Source organism: Theropithecus gelada, chromosome X (assembly GCF_003255815.1).
Source record: "Theropithecus gelada isolate Dixy chromosome X, Tgel_1.0, whole genome shotgun sequence".
Taxonomy (NCBI): Eukaryota; Metazoa; Chordata; class Mammalia; order Primates; family Cercopithecidae; genus Theropithecus; species Theropithecus gelada.
In genome coordinates, this window is record NC_037689.1 from 108,676,609 (window position 1) to 108,698,776 (window position 22,168).

Consider the following 22,168-nt stretch of genomic DNA (forward strand, 5'->3'; position numbering starts at 1 on the left):
ATTCTATTCTATGTTCTTTTGCCGTATGCTCTGGGCCTGGGTCATGCCTCAACCTTCTTCCCAGGGAAGACCAATCTTTACACAGAAGTTTAGATAAGTTCCTATGACATTAGACCACTTTTGGAGACTTCTGGGGAATAAAAAGTTTTTATAAGGCTATCTGGCAGGTTAACAAAAAAAAAAAAAAAAAAAAAAAAGCTCTCCAGAGTGGCAACTTTATCAGAAACATTGTTCCCATTTACCAGAGCACCCCCACCCCCACACCCCGCTGCCCATACCACATTTTTGCAATCCAGTTTAGGAAGAAGAAGCAAATAAACACATACAGAAACAGTAAGCCTCACTTAGGGACTTATTCCAAAAAAACCCCAGCAACTTTTAGGTTGGTCATATGCCCAGTCACTCTCTGACATCTTAAAGCATATACTATCAGCACCAACACTCACAATTTAAAAACCTGTGATATGGCATGATCTGCCATCTGGAAATAAATCACTTTTGTTCATTAGGGTGTATTTACTGATGCAGGAAAATATATATTATAAAGGTGGTGACAAAAAGAGTTTGGATGTTTCTTCTCCATTAAAAAAAAAAAAATCCTCCACTCTTGGAACATTTCAGTTGACTGGGTTTTCATTGAACCCCATTCCCAGCCTTATTCCTAAGATTTTTTGCCCTGATACATTTGGTTTCTCTCTTATACGTTCTGGAAGTTCCTCACCACTTAAAAAGCACCGTGTATACCTTAGCTAGGGTAGTGGTTCTTCGTGAACACCCCTTTGGGACTGACAATAAAGCTGCGGATGTTCTCTAAAGGAATTTACACATATACGTAGTTACATCAAAAACTGCAAGCAATTTTAAAGGGTTCTTTGACCCTCAAAAGCCCACCCAGGAACCCTAGTTCAAGAATTTCCACCCTAAAGAGAAATAGAATCAACTTACAGGATGATAAGACTTATACTTGACAGATCCCAAGAGTGTCAAGTAGCTTTTTCTAGGACTGCCATTGGGCCCACAGGCATTCTCTGAATTATTCCACACACTTTTGGGGTCGGAATCAGGCCCCAGTCAGACGTGAACAAAGTGTCATTGAGGGAGCCCCTGCCTCAGACAAATATCCTAGCTGCAAATCGTGAAAGTAGACATCCTAACAGCCTTGTGAAAAATCTCTGCCTGGCTGCCCCTTAGAATTACTCTTAACAATGTGTACATAATAACTGTGCAGTCTGGAGGAGGTGACTATTCAGCAGGCAGGCAGCTTTATACTGTCATAAAACTCACTGGGTCAGCTCCTTTGATTTATGAACGGCCCCCTCATAATTTAGAAGCTATGCTCGGATGCAATTCCAGCACTAATTGCATAAGACACATGCCGCCATGCTGCAACTCTCCTGGTGCCTGCTGCCCATGGCAGGAAGAGGCTGCTTACAGCAGAAAATCTCTGGGCCACAATTTCCATCTCCGATTGACACCCACCTTCAAATGATTAAAATGCCAATAAAAATCTGTTACTGGGTACCCAATAACTTACTAGAGCCTAGAATGTACCCCATTTGGGCTATAAAATGTATTTAGAGGCCAGTTTGGACAGCCTAAAGTTTCCTATTGTTATCTGTCTGGAAGTTTCCCTTCTGGGGAATTATGGAGATGAAATGAGTTGGGTGAAGAGGGAAGATGGAGAACCACAGCTAGGAAAGAAAGAGACAAACTGCTTTACCTGGGCAGCGAGGGCAGCACAGATGAGGAATATGCACAGGAGAAAGGCAATGAACATTTGGACATCTGACTCGGCTGCAAAGCACATTCCCATTCTGAAAAAGAGAAGGCAATGAGAAAAAATAAATGTCTTTCAAAGGTCGCTGGGATCAAGCCAGTTTGGGAAACAGTCATGCAGGGACTCACCCAGGCAGTGAATAATGCATTCCCAATAAGCTGAATGCATTCAACATTTTCTTTCCTTTTCTCATCACCAGCACCTCTCCTGGGTTGGGTGATAGTTTACTGGCATATTTTTCTAAGGCTGAGATCACCACTCCTCCAATTTTCAAAGCTTCCCATTAATTGTGACAGGCTTCTTCTGGCCTGGCTCTATGGCATTTCTACCATTCCCCAGCTCTAGCTGCATGTCTTTTCCAAGAACCTACTCTGATTTCATAATCACCTGTCCAATAACATGAAAGACACAATGAGCAATGGGTCCCCTGAGCTGCTACCCAGCCCTGGGCAAGGAGGCATCCCTAGCAGATGGATCCTGGATTCCATATAACTCTGCCTTGGCCCAGTGGGCCGAGTGATTCTTCTCATTTCCTTTTTAGCCAAAATTCTTCTGAGAACAAGCTAGAGTTTGGAATTTAGCTGATTAGGTAGTATGCCTGGGTGGGGCAACTGCATCCCTGCCTGATCTACAATTCCAAGATCCCTCGCTCTGACAGCTCACAATCATTTCTAGAACAAAGACATACTCTGGAAATAAATTTTTCATTTACATTTACCATCCATAAATCATTTGCAGCAAGGGCTACTTGTATTTGTCAGGCTGTCGTGGGGGAATAAAGTAGTGAAGAGGACATAGAAATAGAAGATGCCTTGTGCTTGAGCTGTTGGCATTGGGATCAATCATTTTAACATTTTGACTGCCTTGCAGACAGCGAAGCCTCAGCTCCCAATGGTTAGCTGTCCATCTTCAATGTGTCGCGTCAAGAATCCGACAAAATCAGGCCATCTCAGGCAGTTAATCAATCCCCAAATGATCTATTTAATACATGCCCTAACCATTTAAAGAGGCAGGCTTCTTTTATCCAAATTGGAATTGCCTTATCACAACCTTTTCCTTTTCTTGTGTACTTTCTAGAATAATGTTTTTGGAGTGTTGCATTTGGCAACACACAGAAGCTCCTCATGTATCACACTTCTCAGAGGCAGGTGGTATAATCTTGAATTGAGATCACCGAAGCACATCAGAAACCACACCTCCCAGCTGAGGTCTAAATGGAATCCTCCTTAATGCTACATACTGAATTCTGTTCTAGAGTTAATAGATTAATAATAATAATGATGATAACCACAATGATAAGGACAGCAATGATGACAATCACAGCTGTTAACATTTCTTGAATGTTTACCATGACTAAGCATTGTTTTAAATGATTTAAATGGATTTGTAAATTTAATCCGTTCCAGAACCCTATGAAATGGTAATATCACTATCCCATTTATAAAAAGAGGAAGATGAACGAATATCACTGAGGTCAGGTAACTTGTGCAGTGGCTCATAAGTGGCAGAGGCAGGGTTGGAAACTTGGTCTGTCTTTGTTCTAGAACCTCATAGCCTCTTAATACTGCCTGATGTTACCTGATAATTATGTTTCCACATGCTCAAAATTCTGACAGCCCAAAATTATGTTCAAATGGTAAATGAATCAGGCTGCAAGTGATTGTTTCTGCTCTAGCTGGGCATGAGGGAAGAGGTGCAGTCCTTACACAAGGTCTCAAGTAAGAAGCTGGTCTTGAAGATCCATTGTGTAAGTTCAGAATTCTCAATGCCTAGTACAAGGTCTCCCTTTCCAATTTGCCTAGTGCACCGCTTCTCTACCAGGGGTGATTTTTGCTCCCCAGGCAACTTGGCCAGGTCTGGAGACATTTTTGGTTATTATGATTGGGGATGGTGCTCTTGTCATCCAATGGGTAGAGGCCAGGGATACCGCTTAACATCCTACAATGCGCAGGACAGCCCCCAACCAAATATCTATAGTGCAGACAACAAGAAACTCTAGCCTAACATATGATGGTAGAGGTTTGTTCAGAAAGATGGACCAGAGCTCTGCTCCTGGGTCAAGACCATGGGAAGAAGATGGAACAACCTGCTTTACTTATTGCAAAGATGGCACTCAAGCCATGCAAAATCCTTTCTAAATGACTGGACAGGAGCCAAGGCTAAGCCAAGGGAACTCTAATCCTTAAGAGGTACAGGCCAAGGTTTCACAAACTCAGTCTTAATTACAGTTATTGGCTGAGACAACATAAAATCCACTCTCCCAATGAACCAGTTTATAATTTGTCCTAATATTTTCCCTAAAGGTCAGCCTTAAAATAATTTTCAAAAACTACTTTGTCTTACAATCTAAACATTCTATTGAGCTTTCACCTCCACTCCCACTATCAGGCTCTTCTGCCTTCTGCAACCATGCCCTATATCATTAGGCTAAGAGATCATAAATATCTGTCCATAGCAAATACTCAGAGAACCCATAAAAATCAAGCCAAAAAGCAAGAGAGGACAGAAGACAGAAAATGTTTATTTTTCCTTGCAATCTTCTTCTTACTTTCTTCTTTTATTTTATGAGATAGGGTCTTGCTCTGTCAACCACGCTGGAATGCAGTGGTGCAATCGCGATTCACTTCAGCCTAGAAGTCCCAAGCTCAAGTGATCCTCCCACCTCAGCCTCCCAACTAGCTGGGACAACAGGCATGTGCCACCACACCCAGCTAATTTTTGTACTTTTTGTAGAGAAGGGGTTTTGCCATATTACCCATGCTGGTCTCGAACTCCTGGACTGAAGTGATCCACATGCCTCAGCCTCCCAAAGTGCTGGGATTATAGGCATGAGACAGAGCGACCAGTCTGCTTCTTTACTTTCTTTCAGGATTGTATCACCCACAGTGCCTGGCCATTTGGGCACTGAAGGCCTCTCTGCATGCTGAGAAGCAAACTGGGAAATCACATGTCATGAGAGATTGTACCTCTGAGCAGATGCAGTTCACGCAGTAAACCAACCCGTAAGGTTCCAGGTAAGGATGCCATCTCTCACCCACTCTGTACTTCTTGTCTTGAAACATGCAATATGTCTCTGAATCTGTGAAGAAGGAGATGGAGAATATGCCTGTTAGGAAACATCAACCAAGTCACAAAATTCAAAAGCAATCACAAGTTCCACCCATTTTATTACACATCAAGGGAAGAGGCATAGTGAGTATTTATATAATTCCTATTAGGGGATTAGTGTTATATATACTTCACTCACTGGATCCTCACCACGATGACCCATAAGGTAGACATTGCTATTAGTCTCATTTTAAAGATAAGGAAAATCAAGAGTCATATAACCAGTAAGAAGCTGAGATGGGACTCAAACCCAGGTTTGTCTGACAACGATGTACAAAATCTTTTAAAATTTTATTTTATTTTTCCATAAGTTATTGCGGTACAGGTGGTATTTGGTTACATCAGTAAGTTCTTTAGTGGTGATGTGTGAGATCTTGGTGCACCCATCACCCTAGCAGTACACACTGCACCATATTTGTTGTCTTTTATCTCTCGTCTCCCTCCCACTCTTCCTCGCAAATGCCCAAAGTCCACTGTATCATTCTCATGCCTTTGCATCCTCATAGCTTAGCTCCCACATATCAGTGAGATCATATGATGTTTGGTTGGCCATTTCTGAGTTACTTCACTTAGAATAATAGTCTCCAATCTCATCCAGGTCATTGCAAATGTTGTTAATTCATTCCTTTTTATGGATGAGTAGTATTCCATCATATATATATGTTCAGTAGAAACATATATATATATATACTGACTCTATATATATAAGAAATATATATATATAAGAAAAAATATATATATATATTTCTTTATCCACTTGTTGACTGATGGGCATTTGGGTTGGTTCCATGATTTTGCAATTGTGCACTGTGCTGCTATAAACATGCATGTGCAAGTATCTTTTTCAAATAATGACTTCTTTTCCTTTCCATAGATATCCAGCAGTAGGATTGCTGGATCAAATGGTAGTTCTACTTTTAATTATCTAAGGGATCTCCACACTGTTTTCCATAGTGGATGCACTAGTTTACATTTCCTGCATCCACACCAACATCTACTGTTTTTTCATTTTTTGATTATGGTCATTCTTGAAGGAGTAAGGTGGTATCACATTGTGATTATGGTCATTCCTGAAGGAGTATGGTGGTATTGCATTTGATTATGGTCATTCTTGAAGGAGTAAGGTGGTATCACATTGTGGTTTTGATTTGCATTTCCCTGATCATTAGTGATGTTGATCATTTTTTCATATGTTTGTTGGGCATTTGTATATCTTCTTTTGAGAATTGTCTATTCATGTCCTTAGCCCACTTTTTGGTAGGATTTTTTTTTCTTACTGATTTGTTCATTGTGAATTCTGGATATTAGTCCTTTTTCAGATGTATAGATTGTGAAGATTTTCTCCCACTCCGTGGGTTGTTTGTTTACTCTGTTGACTGTTCCTTTTGCCGTGCAAAAGCACTTTAGTTTAATTAGGCTACAGCTATTTATCTTTGTTTTTATTGCATTTGCTTTTGGGGTTTTGGTCATGAAATCCTTGCCTAAGCCAATATCTGCTGCGGGAAGCCAGGGGCCCCGAACACAGGGACTGGCTAGAGCCACAGCAGAGGAACATAAATTGTGAAGATTTCATGGACATTTAACAGCTCCCAAAAAATCTTTCATAATTTCTTATGCCTGTCTTACTTTAATCTCTTAATCCTGTTATCTTCATAAGCTGAGGATGTATGTTACCTCAGGGCCACTATAATTGTGTTAACTGTACAAATTGATTGTAAAACATGTGTGTTTGAAGAATATGAAATCAGTGCACCTTGAAAAAGAACAGAATAACAGCAATTTTAGGGAACGAGGGAAGACAATCATAAGGTCTGACTGCCTGCGGAGTCGGGCAAAAAGAGCCATATTTTTCTTCTTGCAGAGAGCCTATAAATGGATGTGCAAGTTGGGAAGATATCGCTAAATTCTTTTCCTAGCAAGGATTACTCTGGAAAAGGAATGCATTCCTGGAGGGAGGTCTATAAATGGCCACTCTGGGGGCATCTGTCTTATGTGGTTGAGATATGGACTGAAATACGTCCTGGTCTCCTGCAGTACCTTCAGGCTTACTAGGGTGGGGAGAAACCCCACCCTGGTAAATTTGAGGTCAGACCCGTTCTCTGCTCTCAAACCTGTTTTCTGTTGTTTAAGATGCTTATCAAGACAATACGTGCATCACTGAACATAGACCCTTATCAGTAATTCTGCTTTTGCCCTTTGCCTTGTGATCTTTGTTAGACCCTTATCAGGAGTTTCTGATTTTGCCCTTGTCCTGTTTCCTCAGAAGCATGTGATCTTTGGTCTCCTTTTTGCCCTTTGAGGCATGTGATCTTGTGACCTACTCCCTGTTCTTGCACCCCCTCCCCTTTTGAAATCCTTAATAAAACTTGCTGGTTTTGTGGCTCAGGTGGGCATCACCATCCTACCAATATGTGATGTCACCCCTGGCCAGTGGCCCAGCTGTAAAATTCCTCTCTTTGTACTCTTTCTCTTTATTTCTCAGCCAGCCGACACTTATGGAAAATAGAAAGAACCTACATTGAAATATTGGGGGCGTGTTCCCCCGATAAATGTCTGGAAGGGTTTTTCCAATGTTATCTTCTAGAATTTTTATAGTTTCAGGTCTTAGGTTTAATTCCTCAATTCATCTTGAGTTGATTTTTGTACAAGGGGAGAGATGAGAATCCAGTTTCATTCTCCTACATATGGCTCGCCAATTATCCCAGCACCATTTGTTGAAAATGGTGTCCTTTCCCCATGTTTATGTTTTTGTTTGCTTTGTTGAAGATCAGTTGGCTGTAAGTATTCGGGTTTATTTCTGAGTTCTCTATTCTGTTCCATTGGTTAATATGCCTATTTTTATACCAGTACCATGATCCCAAATTTATAAAACAATTACTAATAGACCTAAGAAATGAGATAGACAGCAACACAGTAATAGTGGGGAACTTCAATATTCCACTGACAGCACTAGACAGATCATCAAGACACAAAGTCAACAAAGAAACAATGGATTTAAACTATACCTTAGAACAAATGGACTTACAAGATATATACAGAATATTTCATCCAACAACCACAGAATACACATTCTATTCAACAGAGCATGGAACTTTCTACAAAACAGACCATATGATAGGCCATAAAATAAGCCTCAATAAATTTAAGAAAATCGAAATTGTATCAAGCACTCTCTTAGGCCACAGTGGAATAAAACTGGAAATCAACTCCAAAAGGAACCTTCAATACCACGCAAATGCATGGAAATTAAATAACCTGCTCCCGAATGAGCATTGGGTGAAAAACGAAATCAAGATAGAAATTTAAAAATTCTTCAAACTGAATGATAATAATGACAGAACCTTATCAAAATCTCTGGGATAAGGCTAAGGCAGTGCTAAGAGGAAAGTGCATAACCCTAAACACCTACATCAAAAAGTCTGAAAGAGTACAAACAGACAATCTAAGGTCACACCTCAAGGAGCTAGAGAAACAAGAACAAACCAAACCCAAACCCAGCAGAAGAAAGGAAATAACCAAGATCAGAGCAGAGCTAAATGAAATTGAAACAAAAAAAAGATACAAAAGATAAGTGAAATAAAAAGCTGGTTCTTCAAAAAGATAACTACAATTGATAGACCATTAGCAAGATTAACCAAGAAAAGAGAGAAAATTCAAATAACCTCACTGAGAAATGAAACAGGAGTATCTTCAAATACTGAAATACAAAAGATCATTCAAGGCTGCTATGAACACCTTTACACACATAAATTAGGAAACCTAGAAGAGTGGATACATTCCTGTAAAAATATAACCCTCCTAGCTTAAATCAGGAAGAATTAGATACCCTTAACAGATCAATAACAAGCATTGAGATTGAAATGGTAATTTAAAAATTACCAACAAAAAAAGTCCAGGACCAGGTGGATTCACAGCAGAATTCTGCCAGACATTCAAAGAAGAATTGGTACCAATCCTTTTAACACTGCTCCACAAGATAGAGCAAGAAGGAACCCTCCCTAATTTGTTCTATGAAGCCAGCATCACCCTAATACCAAAACCAGGAAAGGACACAACCAAAAGAGGAAACTACAGACCAATATCCTGATGAACATAGATGCTAAAATCATTAACAAAATAGTAGCTAACTGAATCCAACAACATATCAAAAAGACAATCCACCATGATCAAGTGATGCAGGGATGGTTTAACATATGTAGGTCAATAAATGTGGTGTGCCACATAAACAGAAATAAAAACAAAAATCACATGATCATCTCAATAGATGCAGAAAAAGCATTTGACAAAATCCAGTATCCCTTTATGATTAAAACCCTCAGCAAAATCGGCATACAAAGGACATACCTTAATGTAATAAAAGCCATCTATGACAAACTCACAGCCAACATAATACTGAATGGGGAAAAGTTGAAAGCATTCCCTCTTAGAACCGGAACATGACAAGGATGCCCAATCTCACCAGTCCTCTTCAACAAAGTAATGGAAGTCCTAGCCAGAGCAATCAGACAAGAGAAAGAAATAAAGGGCATCCAAATCGGTAAAGAGGAAGTGAAACTGTCCCTGTTTGCTGACAATATGATTGTTTACCTTGAAAACCCTAATGACTCTTCCAGAAAGCTCCTAAAACTGATAAAAGAATTCAGCAAAGTTTCTGGATACAAGATTAATGTACATAAATCAGTAGCTCTTCTATATACCAACAGCGACCAAGCGGAGAATCAAACCAAGAACTCAACTCCTTTTACAAAGGATGCAATAAAATAAAATAAAACACTTAGGAGCATGTCTAACAAAGGAGTCGAAAGACCTCTACAAGGGAAACTAAAAACACTGCTGAAAGACATCATAGACGACACAAGTACATGGAAACACACCCCATACTCATGGACAGGTAGAATTAATAATGTGAAAATGACCATAGTGACAAAAGCAATCAGCAAATTCAACGCAATCCCCATCAAAATACCACACTCATTCTTCATAGAATTAGAAAAAACAATTCTAAAATTCATATGGAACCAAAAAGGAGCCCACATAGCCAAAGCAAGACTAAGTACAAAGAACAAATCTGGAGGCATCACACTACTTGATTTCAAACTATACTGTAAGGCCATAGTCAGCAATACAAAATTTTAACTACTGTTCTGTTACAATGATAAAGGGTGCATATCACGTGTTCTTTTTCTTGAAAAGGTTGTGTTCCCTTTCTTTGGAAATGCAAGCTAATGTCTGAAATGTGGATGTATCAGAACATTCTCAGAGCTGTTTGTTGGTGGTATAGGAACGATAGAATATGCATTGTGTTAGGTCTCTATAATTGGCTTTGCCTACACGTGTTAACATCACTCAATCATTAAACAAATATTTGAGCACTAACTGTCAGGCAACATGCTAAGTGCTGCAGATGAAATGAGCTAAAATTTTTATACAAAGTCCCTGCTCCCATTCAACTTACAGAATTCTTGCATAAACAATTCCTGTGACGGTTAACAATGAGTGTCAACTTGATTGGATGGAAGGATGCAAAGTATCCTTCTGGGTGTATCCTATATGGGTGTATCTGGGTGTCTCTGGGTATTTTTGGGTGTGGCCAGAGGAGATTAACATTTGAGTCAGTAGACTGGGAGAGGAAGACCTACCCACAATTTGGATGGGCACCATCCAATTTGCTGCCAGCATGGCTAGAAAAAGCAGGTAGAAGAAGGTGGAAGAAGCTGACTTGCTAAGTCTTCTGGCCTTCATATTTCCTCCATGCTGGATGCTTCCTGCCCTTGAACATCAGACTCCAAGTTCTTTGGCTTTTGGACACTTGGACTTACACCAGTGGTTTGCTGGGGGCTCTCGGGCCTTCAGTCACAGACTGAAGGCTGCACTGTTGGCTTCCCTACTTTTGAGGTTTTGGGGCTTGGACTGAGCCACTAATGGCTTCTTTGCTCCTCAGCTTGCAAACGGCCTATTGTGGGACTTCACCTTGTGATCGTGTGAGTCAGTTCTTAATAAAGTCCCTTTCATGTATACATATATCCTATCAGTTCTGTCCCTCTAGAGAACCCTGACTAATACAACTCCCAACTAACTCAAACCACTCACTCCCCTTTGCTGGAACAGAAATTTTGAGAGCCACAGCTTATCTTATACCACAGTTCACTTGAGCACATACCATGTTAACTGCCTTACTTTACATGTTATATTTCTCCATCAGTGTCCCTGAAAGTAGGTAACATTTATTCTTTACTCTCTATTCATCACATGGCCTAGTACACTGTGGGCAATAAGCAATTATAGGCAATATGCAAGTGTAAGCAACTGACAAATGATTGGTAAATTGAATTTCCAAGATCAAGTGGCTTATCTTCTAATCCCATCCTCTTCTATCTCCCACTTTTCATCAAAATAAAGCAATACTCCTCTTATAACAAACACACGAACTCCTCTTATAACAAACACATGAATTTTCCTCACTCCAGTGCACATTTTCCTGAAGATCAAAACTGAAATAATAAAAACAGATAAGCAGGAAACTAAGAGAAGATATTCTGAACAAATAGTAAACAAAATATTAGTATTGGAACATTTTAATCATTCAAATCAATTAGGACCAACCAATCCAATAGAAAAATAATCTAAGTATAGAAACAGCAATTCAGAAAAGAAGAAATGGGAACAGAGAATGTATTAGTCCATTTTCGTGCTGCTGATAAAGTCATACCTGGAACTGGGCAATTTACAAAAGAAAGAGATTTATTGCACTTACAGTTCCACGTGGCTGGGGAGGTCTAACAATCATGGCGGAAGGTGACAGGCACATCTCACATGGCAGCATTCAAGAGAAGAGAGCGTGTGCCAGGAAACTCCCTTTTTAAAAACCATCAGATCTTGTGAGACTGATTCACTATCATTAGAACAGTGCAGGAAAGACCCGCCCCCATAACTGACCTCCCACCGAGTTTCTCCCATGACACATGGTAATTGTGGGAGTTACAATTCAAGATGAGATTTGGGTGGCGACATGGCCAAACAATACCAGAGAATAAATATTAAAAGATATTTAACCTCACTAGTAATCAGAGATTTAAATTAAAACTAAACTGAGATAGATGCCTCGTATCAATGATTGCTTCAAAGAACCTCTATGAACCTTTCCAAATACCCACAAGGTGAATTCCAATTTATTTTTCAAAACTTTATTTTCAATTTATTCAGAACAATATACTGGGAGACAGAAAATCTAGATTTGAGTCCTAACCTACTCTATCTGTGTGACATTGAGTAAGTCACTCAAATCCTGATAACCTCATTGGGTGAGTCACTCAAACCCTGACAACCTTTTCAACATCTGTGAAATATTATGTTTCTCAAGTGGATGTCAGAGGATTAAATGAAGCACTTTGTAAATTATAAAGTGCTATAAAATGTAGAGTGTTATTTTATATTCATTGGCTTTTTTCTAATTAGAAAGCTAATACATGCTCAATGTAGAAAACCGGAAAACATACACAAACACACAAGAAGGGCAACAATAGAAAAGAAGCAAGGAACATTATACATAATCCCAGCACAGGAAGATAACCACTTTTTAGAAGCTGGTAGCATATAAATAGTCTGTGGGTTGAAGAAGAAATCAAAAGGGAAATTAGAAAGTATTTTGTACTAAATGAAAATGAAAACACAGCACATCACTTAGGGATTCAGCTAAAAAAGCACTTAGAAGGAAATTCATATCATTAAATACCTATATTGGAAAAGGAGAAAAGTCTCAAATCATTATCTTAAACTAGAAAAAGTAGGACAAAATAACCGAAAAAAAAAAAAAAAAGAGAGAGAGAGAATAATAAAGAGCAGAAATCAATGAAACTGAAGACAGAAAATCAATAGGAAAAAATCAGTGAGATCAAAACTGGGTCTTTAGGAAGATCAATAAAATTGATAAACCCCTAGCAAGACTAACAAAGATAAAAAGAGAGAAGACAAAAATTACTAAGATTAGAGACACAAAAGAGGACTTTACTGCAGTGACTACAGACATTAAAAGGGTAAGAGTTTTGGGAACACTGTGAATAACTATATGCCAGTTAGTTTAACAACACAGAATGATTAATTCTTGAAACAACATAAAATGGATTAATTCTTTGAAAGACACACATTACCAAAGCTCAATCAAAAAGAGATAACTAACCTGAGGCTGAGTGTGGTGGCTCACACCTGTAATCCCAGTACTTTGGGAGGCCAAAGTGGGTGGATCACCTGAGGTCAGGAGTTCAAGACCAGCCTGGCCAACGTGGTAAAACCCCATCTCTATTAAAAATACAAAAATTAGCCAGGCATGGTGGTGGGCGCCTATAATCCCATACTCAGGAGGCTGAGGCAGGAGAATCGCTTGAACATGGGAGGTAGAGGTTGCAGTGAGCTGAGATCGCGCCATTGCACTCCAGCCTGGGTGACAGAGCAAGACTCTGTCTCACAAAAAACAAACAAACAAACAAAAAACAAAAAAGATAGCTAACCTGAATAGTCCTGTATATTTTAAAGGAATTTAAATTGTAGTTGAAAACTTTCTTACAAAAAAAATTCTAGAATCAGATGGCTCCACTGGTGAATTATATCAAACATTCTACCAAACCCTTCCAGAAAACTGAAGAGGACGGAATACTTCCTAACTGAATATTTAATGCAAGCTTTACACCAATACCAAAACCAGATAAATATATTACAAGAACAGAAACTACAGACCAATATCCCTTAAGAACACACATGCAAAAATTCGCAACAAAATTTTAACAAACTAAATCTAACAATATGTAGAAAAGATAATACTTTATGAGCAAGTGGGGCTTATCCTGGAAATTCAGGGCTAGTTCAACATTCAAAATCCAATCAGTGTAATTCACCATATCAACAAACCAAAGAAGGAAAATCGTGTAATCACTGCAACAGATGCAGAAAAATCACTTGACAAAATTCTACATCCATTCATGACAGACAGTCTCAGCAAAGTAGAATGAGTACTTCCTCAACCTGATAAAGGGCATCTACAAAAAACCTATAGCTAACATTACACTTAATGGCAAGAGACTGCTTTACCCCTAAGATCAGGAATTATACAAGGATGTCTGCTTCACTACTCCTGGAGATAATAGCCAGTGAAATTGGGTAAGAAGAACAAATAAAAGGCCTATATACTGGAAAGTAAAAAAATAAAACTTTCTATTCACAAATGGACATAATTTTCTACATAGAAAATCTATAAGAATCTATTAAAAAGTTACTATAGAGAATTTATAAATCACATTTATATATTTTATAATGTACAATTAGAAATTGAATGTTTAAAGTGTACTATTTTCAATAGCTTCCCCAAAAACTTGAAAATACTGAAGTATAAATCTAACAAAATATGTGTAAAATCTTCGCTCAGAAAGCTAAAAAACACTGATGAAAGAAATCAACGAAGGCCTAAACAATGGGGAGATACATTTTACTTATGGATTGCAAGACACAAAATTGTTAAGATATCAGTTGTCTCCAATGTGATTTATAGATTCCATGCAATCTAAATCCAATTACCAGCATGATCTTTTATAAAAATTGGTAATCTAATGAAAAATGTATATGGAAAGGCAAAGAAAGTAGAATAGCCAAAACAATTTTGCAAAAGAAACATGTTGAAGACTTAATATAAAATTACAGTTTTTGGCTGGGTGTGGTGGCTCATGCCTGTAATCCCAGCACTTTGGGAGGCTGAGGCAGGCAAATCACTTGAGGCAAGGAGTTCAACACTAGCCTGGCCAACCTGGTGAAACTCTGTTTCTACTAAAAATACAAAAATTAGCCAGGCGTGGTGGCACACGCCTGTAATCATAGCTACTCAGGAGGCTGAGGCACAAGAATCTCTTGAACCTGAGAGGCAGAGGTTGCAGTGAGCCAAGATTGTGCCACTGCACTCCAGCCTGGGCAACAGAGCAAGATTCTGTCTCAAAAGCAAAAACAACAACAACAGACTGACGTTTTCAAGACAACGTGGTGTTGGCAAAATGTTAGACAAATGGATCAACAGAATAAAATAGATTCAAAAACTACCCACATGTGGTCAATTATTGATTTTCAACAAAGGTGTAAAGGGAATTCAATGGAAAAGGGATAGTACTTTCAACAAATGCTGCCTAAATATTTGGATAGTAACATACAAAACATAAACTAAAATGAACCTTAATCCACATCACATACTATATATAAAAATAAACTCAAGATGGATTATAGACTTTAAAACCTAATTCTTTAAAACTTCTAACACACAAGGAGAATATCTTTGTGATTCTGGTTTAGGCAAAAAGTTTAGAAATGACCAATGTCACAATCCATAAAAGCACCCCATTGTGCTACCAAATACTACATCTTATTCATTCTATCTAAGTGTATTTTTGCAGCCATTAAAATTTATTTTCTATTGATTAGTTTGGATTTGATTTACTCTTCTTTTTCTAGCTTCCCAAGGTGGCAGTCTGTATTATTGTTTAAATCTTTCCACTTTTAATATATTAATTCCTTGCTATATATTTCCTTCTAAGCACTGCATTTGCTGCAGCTTGCAAATTTTGATAAGTTGTATTTCCATTTTCTTTTAGCTCAAAATATTTAAAAATTTCTCTTGAGACTTATTCTTTGACCCATGTATTATTTAGAAGTGTGGTTTTTAATCTTTAAATAATTTGGAATTGTACAGGTTTCTGTTACTGATTTCTAGTTTAATTCCAGTATGGCGTGGAGGTATACATTGTATGATTTCTATTATTTTGTGTTTCACAAGGTATGCTTTATGACCCAGAATATGGTCTATTTTGGTGAATGTTCCATGTGATCTTGAGAAGAATGTATATTCTCATGTTGTTGGATGGAGTATTCTACAGACGTCAGTTAAATCTGGTTGACTGATAATTAAATTGAACTACGTCCTTACTGATTTTCACCTGATGGATCTATAAATTACTAATAAAGGGGTATAGAAGCCTCCAGCTATAATAGTTTGTATTTCTCCTTGCATTTCTATCAGTTTTTGCCTCACATATTTTGATGCTTTGTTAAGTGCAAACACATTAAGGACTGTTATGTTTTCTTGAGGAATATACCCCTTTATTAATATGTAATGCCCCTCATTTTTCCAGGATAATTTTCCTTGTCCTAAAGTCTTCTTTGTCTGAAATTAATATGACAACTCCAGCTTTCTCTTGATTAGAGCTAGCACAGTACATATTTTTCCATCCCTTTACTTTTAACCCATCTGTGTCTTTATATTTAAACTAGGTTTCTTTCATTAGCATAATGTCCTCCAAGTCAATCCATCTTATGGCAATAACAGGATCTCTTTTGTATAGCTGAAAATATTCTTTGGTATACATTACACTAAGTGAAATAAGCCAGACACACAAAGAAAAATATCACATGATGCCACTTTTATGTGGTATCTTTTTTTTAAGGTCAACTTCACAGAGATACAGAATAAAACAGTGGTGACTATGATTGGTGTAGAGGGGTGGAAATGGGAGATACAGGTCAAAAAATACAATGTAGCAGATATACAGGAAGAACAAGTCTTAAAGATCTAATGTGCAACATGAGAACCATAGCTAATGATAGTGTACTGTATTCAGAATTTTTGCTAAATGATTAGATTATAGCAGATCAACTGAACAATGTGCCTCTTGGATGTATTCAACTGAAGAATTTGTCCCTGGATATTTGTACTAAAACATACTAAAACCAAAAGTCAAAATATATTGTTTAACACGAAATTTTTCTCATATATACAGTAAAATGAACCATCATATTAGTTAACAGGATATTGTTCTGAGACATGTAATAAAAGGGAATTGAAAGCATTGTTCCTAAAATAGGATTTGGCAATCTGCAAGTAATGGCCTAGACCACCAAGTTTCATCAGATGCAGTTCAAAGTAATGCTTGCATACTTTGCAACAGAAATTGTAGTTATCAACCATAATATGGACCGAAATTCTAGCCTCTGTGACTTCCACAGACCATACCAATAGAAGATGAAGCTGCATTTTCGGGGATATGTTGGCTTTTGTGAAAAAAATATTCTTTTCAAAAGGAGACCCAAGACACTTGGCAATGTGGTGAGCACATTTCCACAAACAGCCATCTTTACACTGGTGTCATATAAGGGTTGGTGACATGAGGAACTTTCAGGAGTCATGGATAACAAATTATGCTGTTTCAAGATGTCAGTAGCTGGTAGGTTTGAAGTATTGACAATAAGAGGATGCAGTGTATCTTGAAATAAATGTCTATCCATTGGGAAAGGTGAAATAAAAATTTTCTCAAAAATAAAACCACTAAAAAAATAAAATTTGAATTTCACCTTCAATGGTTGGTCACAATTGAGGAATGTGACCCATCACAACTGATGAATTTGACTTGAAGGGACAAATTGTTCAATTAATATGATTATAACTGCTCTTGTGGGGGAAAATGGATAATTATGTAAGATGAATAAATATACTAATTTGTTTCACTATAGTTACAATTTTTATGTATATGTATCTCACAACATCATGTTGTATATCTTAAATGTACACAATAAAATTTATTAGAAATATTTATAAAAATAAAGTGGTCTCTTATAGATAACACATAGTTGGATTCTGGGGATTTTAAATCCCCTGACAGTCTCTGTCTTTTAATTGGTTTATATAGACCATTCACATTTAAAGTTACTATTGATTTGCTAGTTTAATATTGACCATATTTGCAATGACTTTCTATTCATTGCCCTAGTTTTTTAATTACTTTTTTTTGTTTTCCTTTCTTTTTCTGTCGTCTCTGGTTTTAACTGAACATTTTATATTATTCCATTTTCTCTCTTCTCTTAGTATATCAGTTATACTTTGTTTAAGGAAGTTTTTAGTGGCTGCCCTAGAGTTTACAATATACATTTACATTAATCCAAGTCCACTTTTACTTTTAGATAACACTATACCACTGCATGTGTAGCATAGGTGTGTTCTAACAGAATTTTCTCAATTCCTCCCTTCCATTCCTTATTACACCTGTCACTCATTCCACTTTCCCATAAGCTACAGACATGTAAGACACCACTGCTATTTTTATTTTGAACTAACTGTTCTTTATTATATCAATTAAGAAAAAGAAAAAGATTTTATTTCACTTATTATTTTGCTAATGTTCTTCCTTTCTTTAAGTAGATCCAAGTTGCTGACCTACGACATTTTTCTTCTTTATGAAGAATTTTTGTTAATAGTTCCTGCAAGGAAGGTCTACTGGTGACAAATTCTCTCACTTTTTGTCTGAGAAAGTCTTTATTTATCATTTATTTTTGAAAGATAAATTCTCTGAATACAGAATTCCAGATTGATAGCCTTTTTGTTCCAACAACTTAAATATTTCACTCCTTTCTTTCTTTGCTTGCAGTTGCTGAAGAGAAATTTGATGTAGCCATAAACTGTGGGGGGTGGGAAAGTATTGTATAAATATTTTAAATGTATTTATGTATTTTTATATGTTAAATTAATACTTAATTTTTTAGAGCAGTCTTATGTTCACAGAATTGGGAGGAAGGTACAGAGATTTCCCATATACCCCCTGTTACCACTGCCACACATGCATAGTGTCCCCAATTATCAATATCCCCTGCCAGAAAGGTACAACTGTTTCCACTAACGAACCTACACTGACACATCATTATCACTCAAAGTCCACAATTTACATTAAGGTTCACCTTTGGTATTGTACATTCTATGGATTTGGACAAATATATAATGACATGTATCCACTATTATAGTACCAAAGAGAGCAATTTTACTACCCTAAAAATATTCTGTGTTCTGCCTATTCATTCCTCTCTCTTGCCTAACCCCTGTCAACCACTGATCTTTTCATTGTCTCCATAGTTTTACCTATTCCAGAATGTCATATAGTTGCAATCATACAGTATGTAGCCTTTTCAGATTGACTTCTTTCACTTAGTAATATGCATTTACATTTCCTCCATGTTTCTTCACAGCTTGATAGCTCATTTCTTTTTGGTGCTGAATAATATTCTAGTGCTTGCATTTACCAAAGTTTATTCATCCATTCACCTACTGAAGGACATATTGGCTGCTTCCAAGTTTTGGTAATTACAAATAAAGCTGTTATAAACATCTATGTGCAGGTTTTTGTGAGACATACATTTTAAAATTTGGGATGTAAATATCAAGGAGTGAAACTGATGGATCATATGGTAAAAGTATGTTTAGTTTAGTTTTGTAAGAAACTTCCAAACAGTCATCCAAAGTGGCTGTACCATTTTGCATTCTCATCAGCAATGACTGAAAATTCCTGTTGCTCCACATCCTCACCAGCATTTGGTGTCGTCAGTGTTCTGGATTTTGGCAATTCTATAATAATAGGTGTGTAGCGGTATCTCACTCTTATTTTAATTTGCATTTCCCTGATGACATACGATGTGGAGCATCTTTTCATAAGCTCATTTGTCATCTGCATACATTCTTGGGTGAGGTGTCTGCTAAGGTCTCTGGTCCATTTTTAAATAGAGCTGTTTGTGTTCTTATTGTTGAGTTTTAAGAGTTCTTTGTATATTTTGGATAACAGTCCTTCATCAGATATGTCCCTTGCAAATATTTTTCCTAGTCTGTGGTTTTTTATTTTCTTGACAGTGTCGTTTGCAGAGCAGAAATTTTTAATTTTCACGAAGTCAAATTTATCAACTCTTTCTTTCTTGGATAGAACCTTTGGTGTTGTATCTAAAAAGTAATCGCCTGGAAAAGAATAAGGAGCCCAGAAATAATGTCACATACCTACAACCATCTGATCTTCAACAAAGTCAACAAAAACAAGCAATGCAGAAAGGAATCCCTATTCAATACGTGGTGTTAGGATAACTGGCTTGCCATATGCAGAAGATTGAAACTAGACCCCTTCCTTCAACCACATACAAAAAGTCAACTCAAGATGGGTTAAAGACTTAAATGTAAAACCTAAAATTATAAAAACCCTGGAAGATAACCTAGGAAATGCCATTCTAGAAGAAGGAACTGGCAAAGATTTCATGACAAAGATGCCAGAAGCAGCTGCAACAAAAGTAAAAATTGACAAGTGGAATCTAATCTAACTAAAGAGCATCTGCACAGCAAAAGAAAGCATCCACAGAGTAAACAGCCTACAGAATGGGAGAAAATATTTGCAAACTATGCATCTGATGAAGGTCTAATATCAAGAATCTGTAAGCAACTTAAACAAACTTACAAGTAAAAAATAAATAACCTCATTAAAAAGTAGACAAAGGACATGAACAGACACTTTTCAAAAGACACACACGTAGTCAACAAGCACATGAAAATATGCTCAGTATCACTGATCATTAGAGAAATGCAAATCAAACTCATCATTAGATACCATCTCACACCCATCAGACTGGCTATTACTAAAAAGTCAAAAAATAACAGATGCTGGCAAGGTTATGGAGAAAAGGGAAGGTTATACACTGCTGGAGAGAATGTAAAATAGTTCAACCATTGTGGAAGGCGGTGTGGTGATTCCTCAAAGACCTAAAAACAGAACTACCATTTGACCAAACAATCCCATTATTGGGTATACACCCAAAGGAATATAAATCATTCTACCATAAAGACACATGCGTGCATATGTTCACTGCAACAGTATTCACAATACCAAAGACATGGAATCAACCTGAATGTCCATCAACAGTAGACTGGATAAATAAAATGTGCACATATACACAAATGGAATACTATGAGGCTATAAAAAAGAATGAGGTCATGTCCTTTGCAAGAACATGGATGGAGCTGAAGGCCATTATCCTTAGCAAACTAATGCAGGAACACAAAACCAAATACTGCATGTTCTCACTTATGAGAGCTAAACAATGAGAACCAATGGGCAAAAAGAGGGTAACAACAGACACTAGGACCTACTTGAAGCATGAAGGTGGGAGGAGAGAGAGGATTAGATAAAATACCTATTGAGTACTATGCTTAGTATTTGGGGGACAAAATTGTCTGTACACCAACCCCCCGTGACACACATTTGTCTGTATTAACAAACCTGCACATGTACTCCTGAACCTAAACTAAAAGTTAAAAAAGTAAGTCATTGCTAAATCCAAGGTTACCTAAATTTTTCTCTTATATTATCTTCTAAGAGTGTTTTAGTTTTGCATTTGACACTCATGTTTGTGTTCTATTTTGAGTAAATGTTGGTGAGGGGTGTGAAATCCATGTCTAGATTTATTTATATTTTGGATGTGGATGCCCAGTTGTTCCACCACCACTTATTGAAAAGACTGTTTTTCTCCATTTAATTACTTTGTTAAAGATCAGTTGATGATGTTTATTTGGGTCTATTTCTGGGCTCTCTATTACATTCCCTTGATCTATTTTTCTATTACTTTGCCAATAACTCATAACTTTGATTACCATAGTTTAATAGTAAGTCTTGAAGTTGGGTAGTGACTTTGTTCTTCTTTAATATTGTGTTGGCTGTTCTGGGTTTTGCCTTACCATATACACTTTAGAGTCTGTTTGTTGATATCCACAAAATAACTTGCTGGCATTTTTACTGATATTGTATGGAATCTATTCATCAAGTGGGGAAAAACTGACATCTTGGCAATATCGAGTCTTCCTAACCACAAACATGGAGTATCTCTCCATTCTACTTAGTTTTTTATTTCTTTCATCAGAGTTTTATAGCTTTCATCATATAGATATTGTACATATCTTGTTGGATTTACACCTGTTTCATTTTAAGGAGTCTTTATAGAAATAATATTGTATTTTTTATTTCAAATTCCACTTGTTAATTGCTGGTAGACAGAACAGCAATTGACTTTTATATTAACCTTGTATACTTCAACCTTGCTATAATCACCTCTTAGTTACAGGAGTGTGTTTGTCATTGTTGTTGATCCATTGGGATTTTCTACGCAGAAAAACATGTCATCTATGAACAAAGGTAATGCTGTTTTTTCCTTCCCAGTCTGTATACCTTTTATTTCTATTTCCCATCTTACTGCATCTATTGTTGATTTTCAGTTCATTCAGTTTTTTTTTCTTGTGACAACAGGAATAGCAACCTCCAAGATCACTATGTATCAGACTGGAAACAGGAAGCTCTTTCTGATTTTTTTTTCCCATGTGTTATGTGTATAAAGGTTTTATTACAAAATTAACAGCATACATTATATACATTTTATAAACTACATTATAAATTAACATATCAGAACATT

General features: G+C 37.1%; 1 protein-coding gene across 4 annotated transcripts in view; it reads right to left on the reverse strand.

Moving 5' to 3' along the window:
• Window positions 1-22,168, reverse strand: part of CHRDL1 (chordin like 1) — a 122,246-nt gene that overhangs the window by 84,465 nt on the left and 15,613 nt on the right. For all 4 annotated transcript variants that reach the window (XM_025373279.1, XM_025373278.1, XM_025373276.1 and 1 more), the window contains exons 3-4: window positions 4,744-4,856; window positions 1,721-1,814 (exon numbers count right to left, since the gene is read on the reverse strand). In XM_025373279.1, coding sequence (XP_025229064.1) covers window positions 1,721-1,814; window positions 4,744-4,856 — 207 coding nt within the window. The remainder of the gene's footprint in view (window positions 1-1,720; window positions 1,815-4,743; window positions 4,857-22,168) is intronic.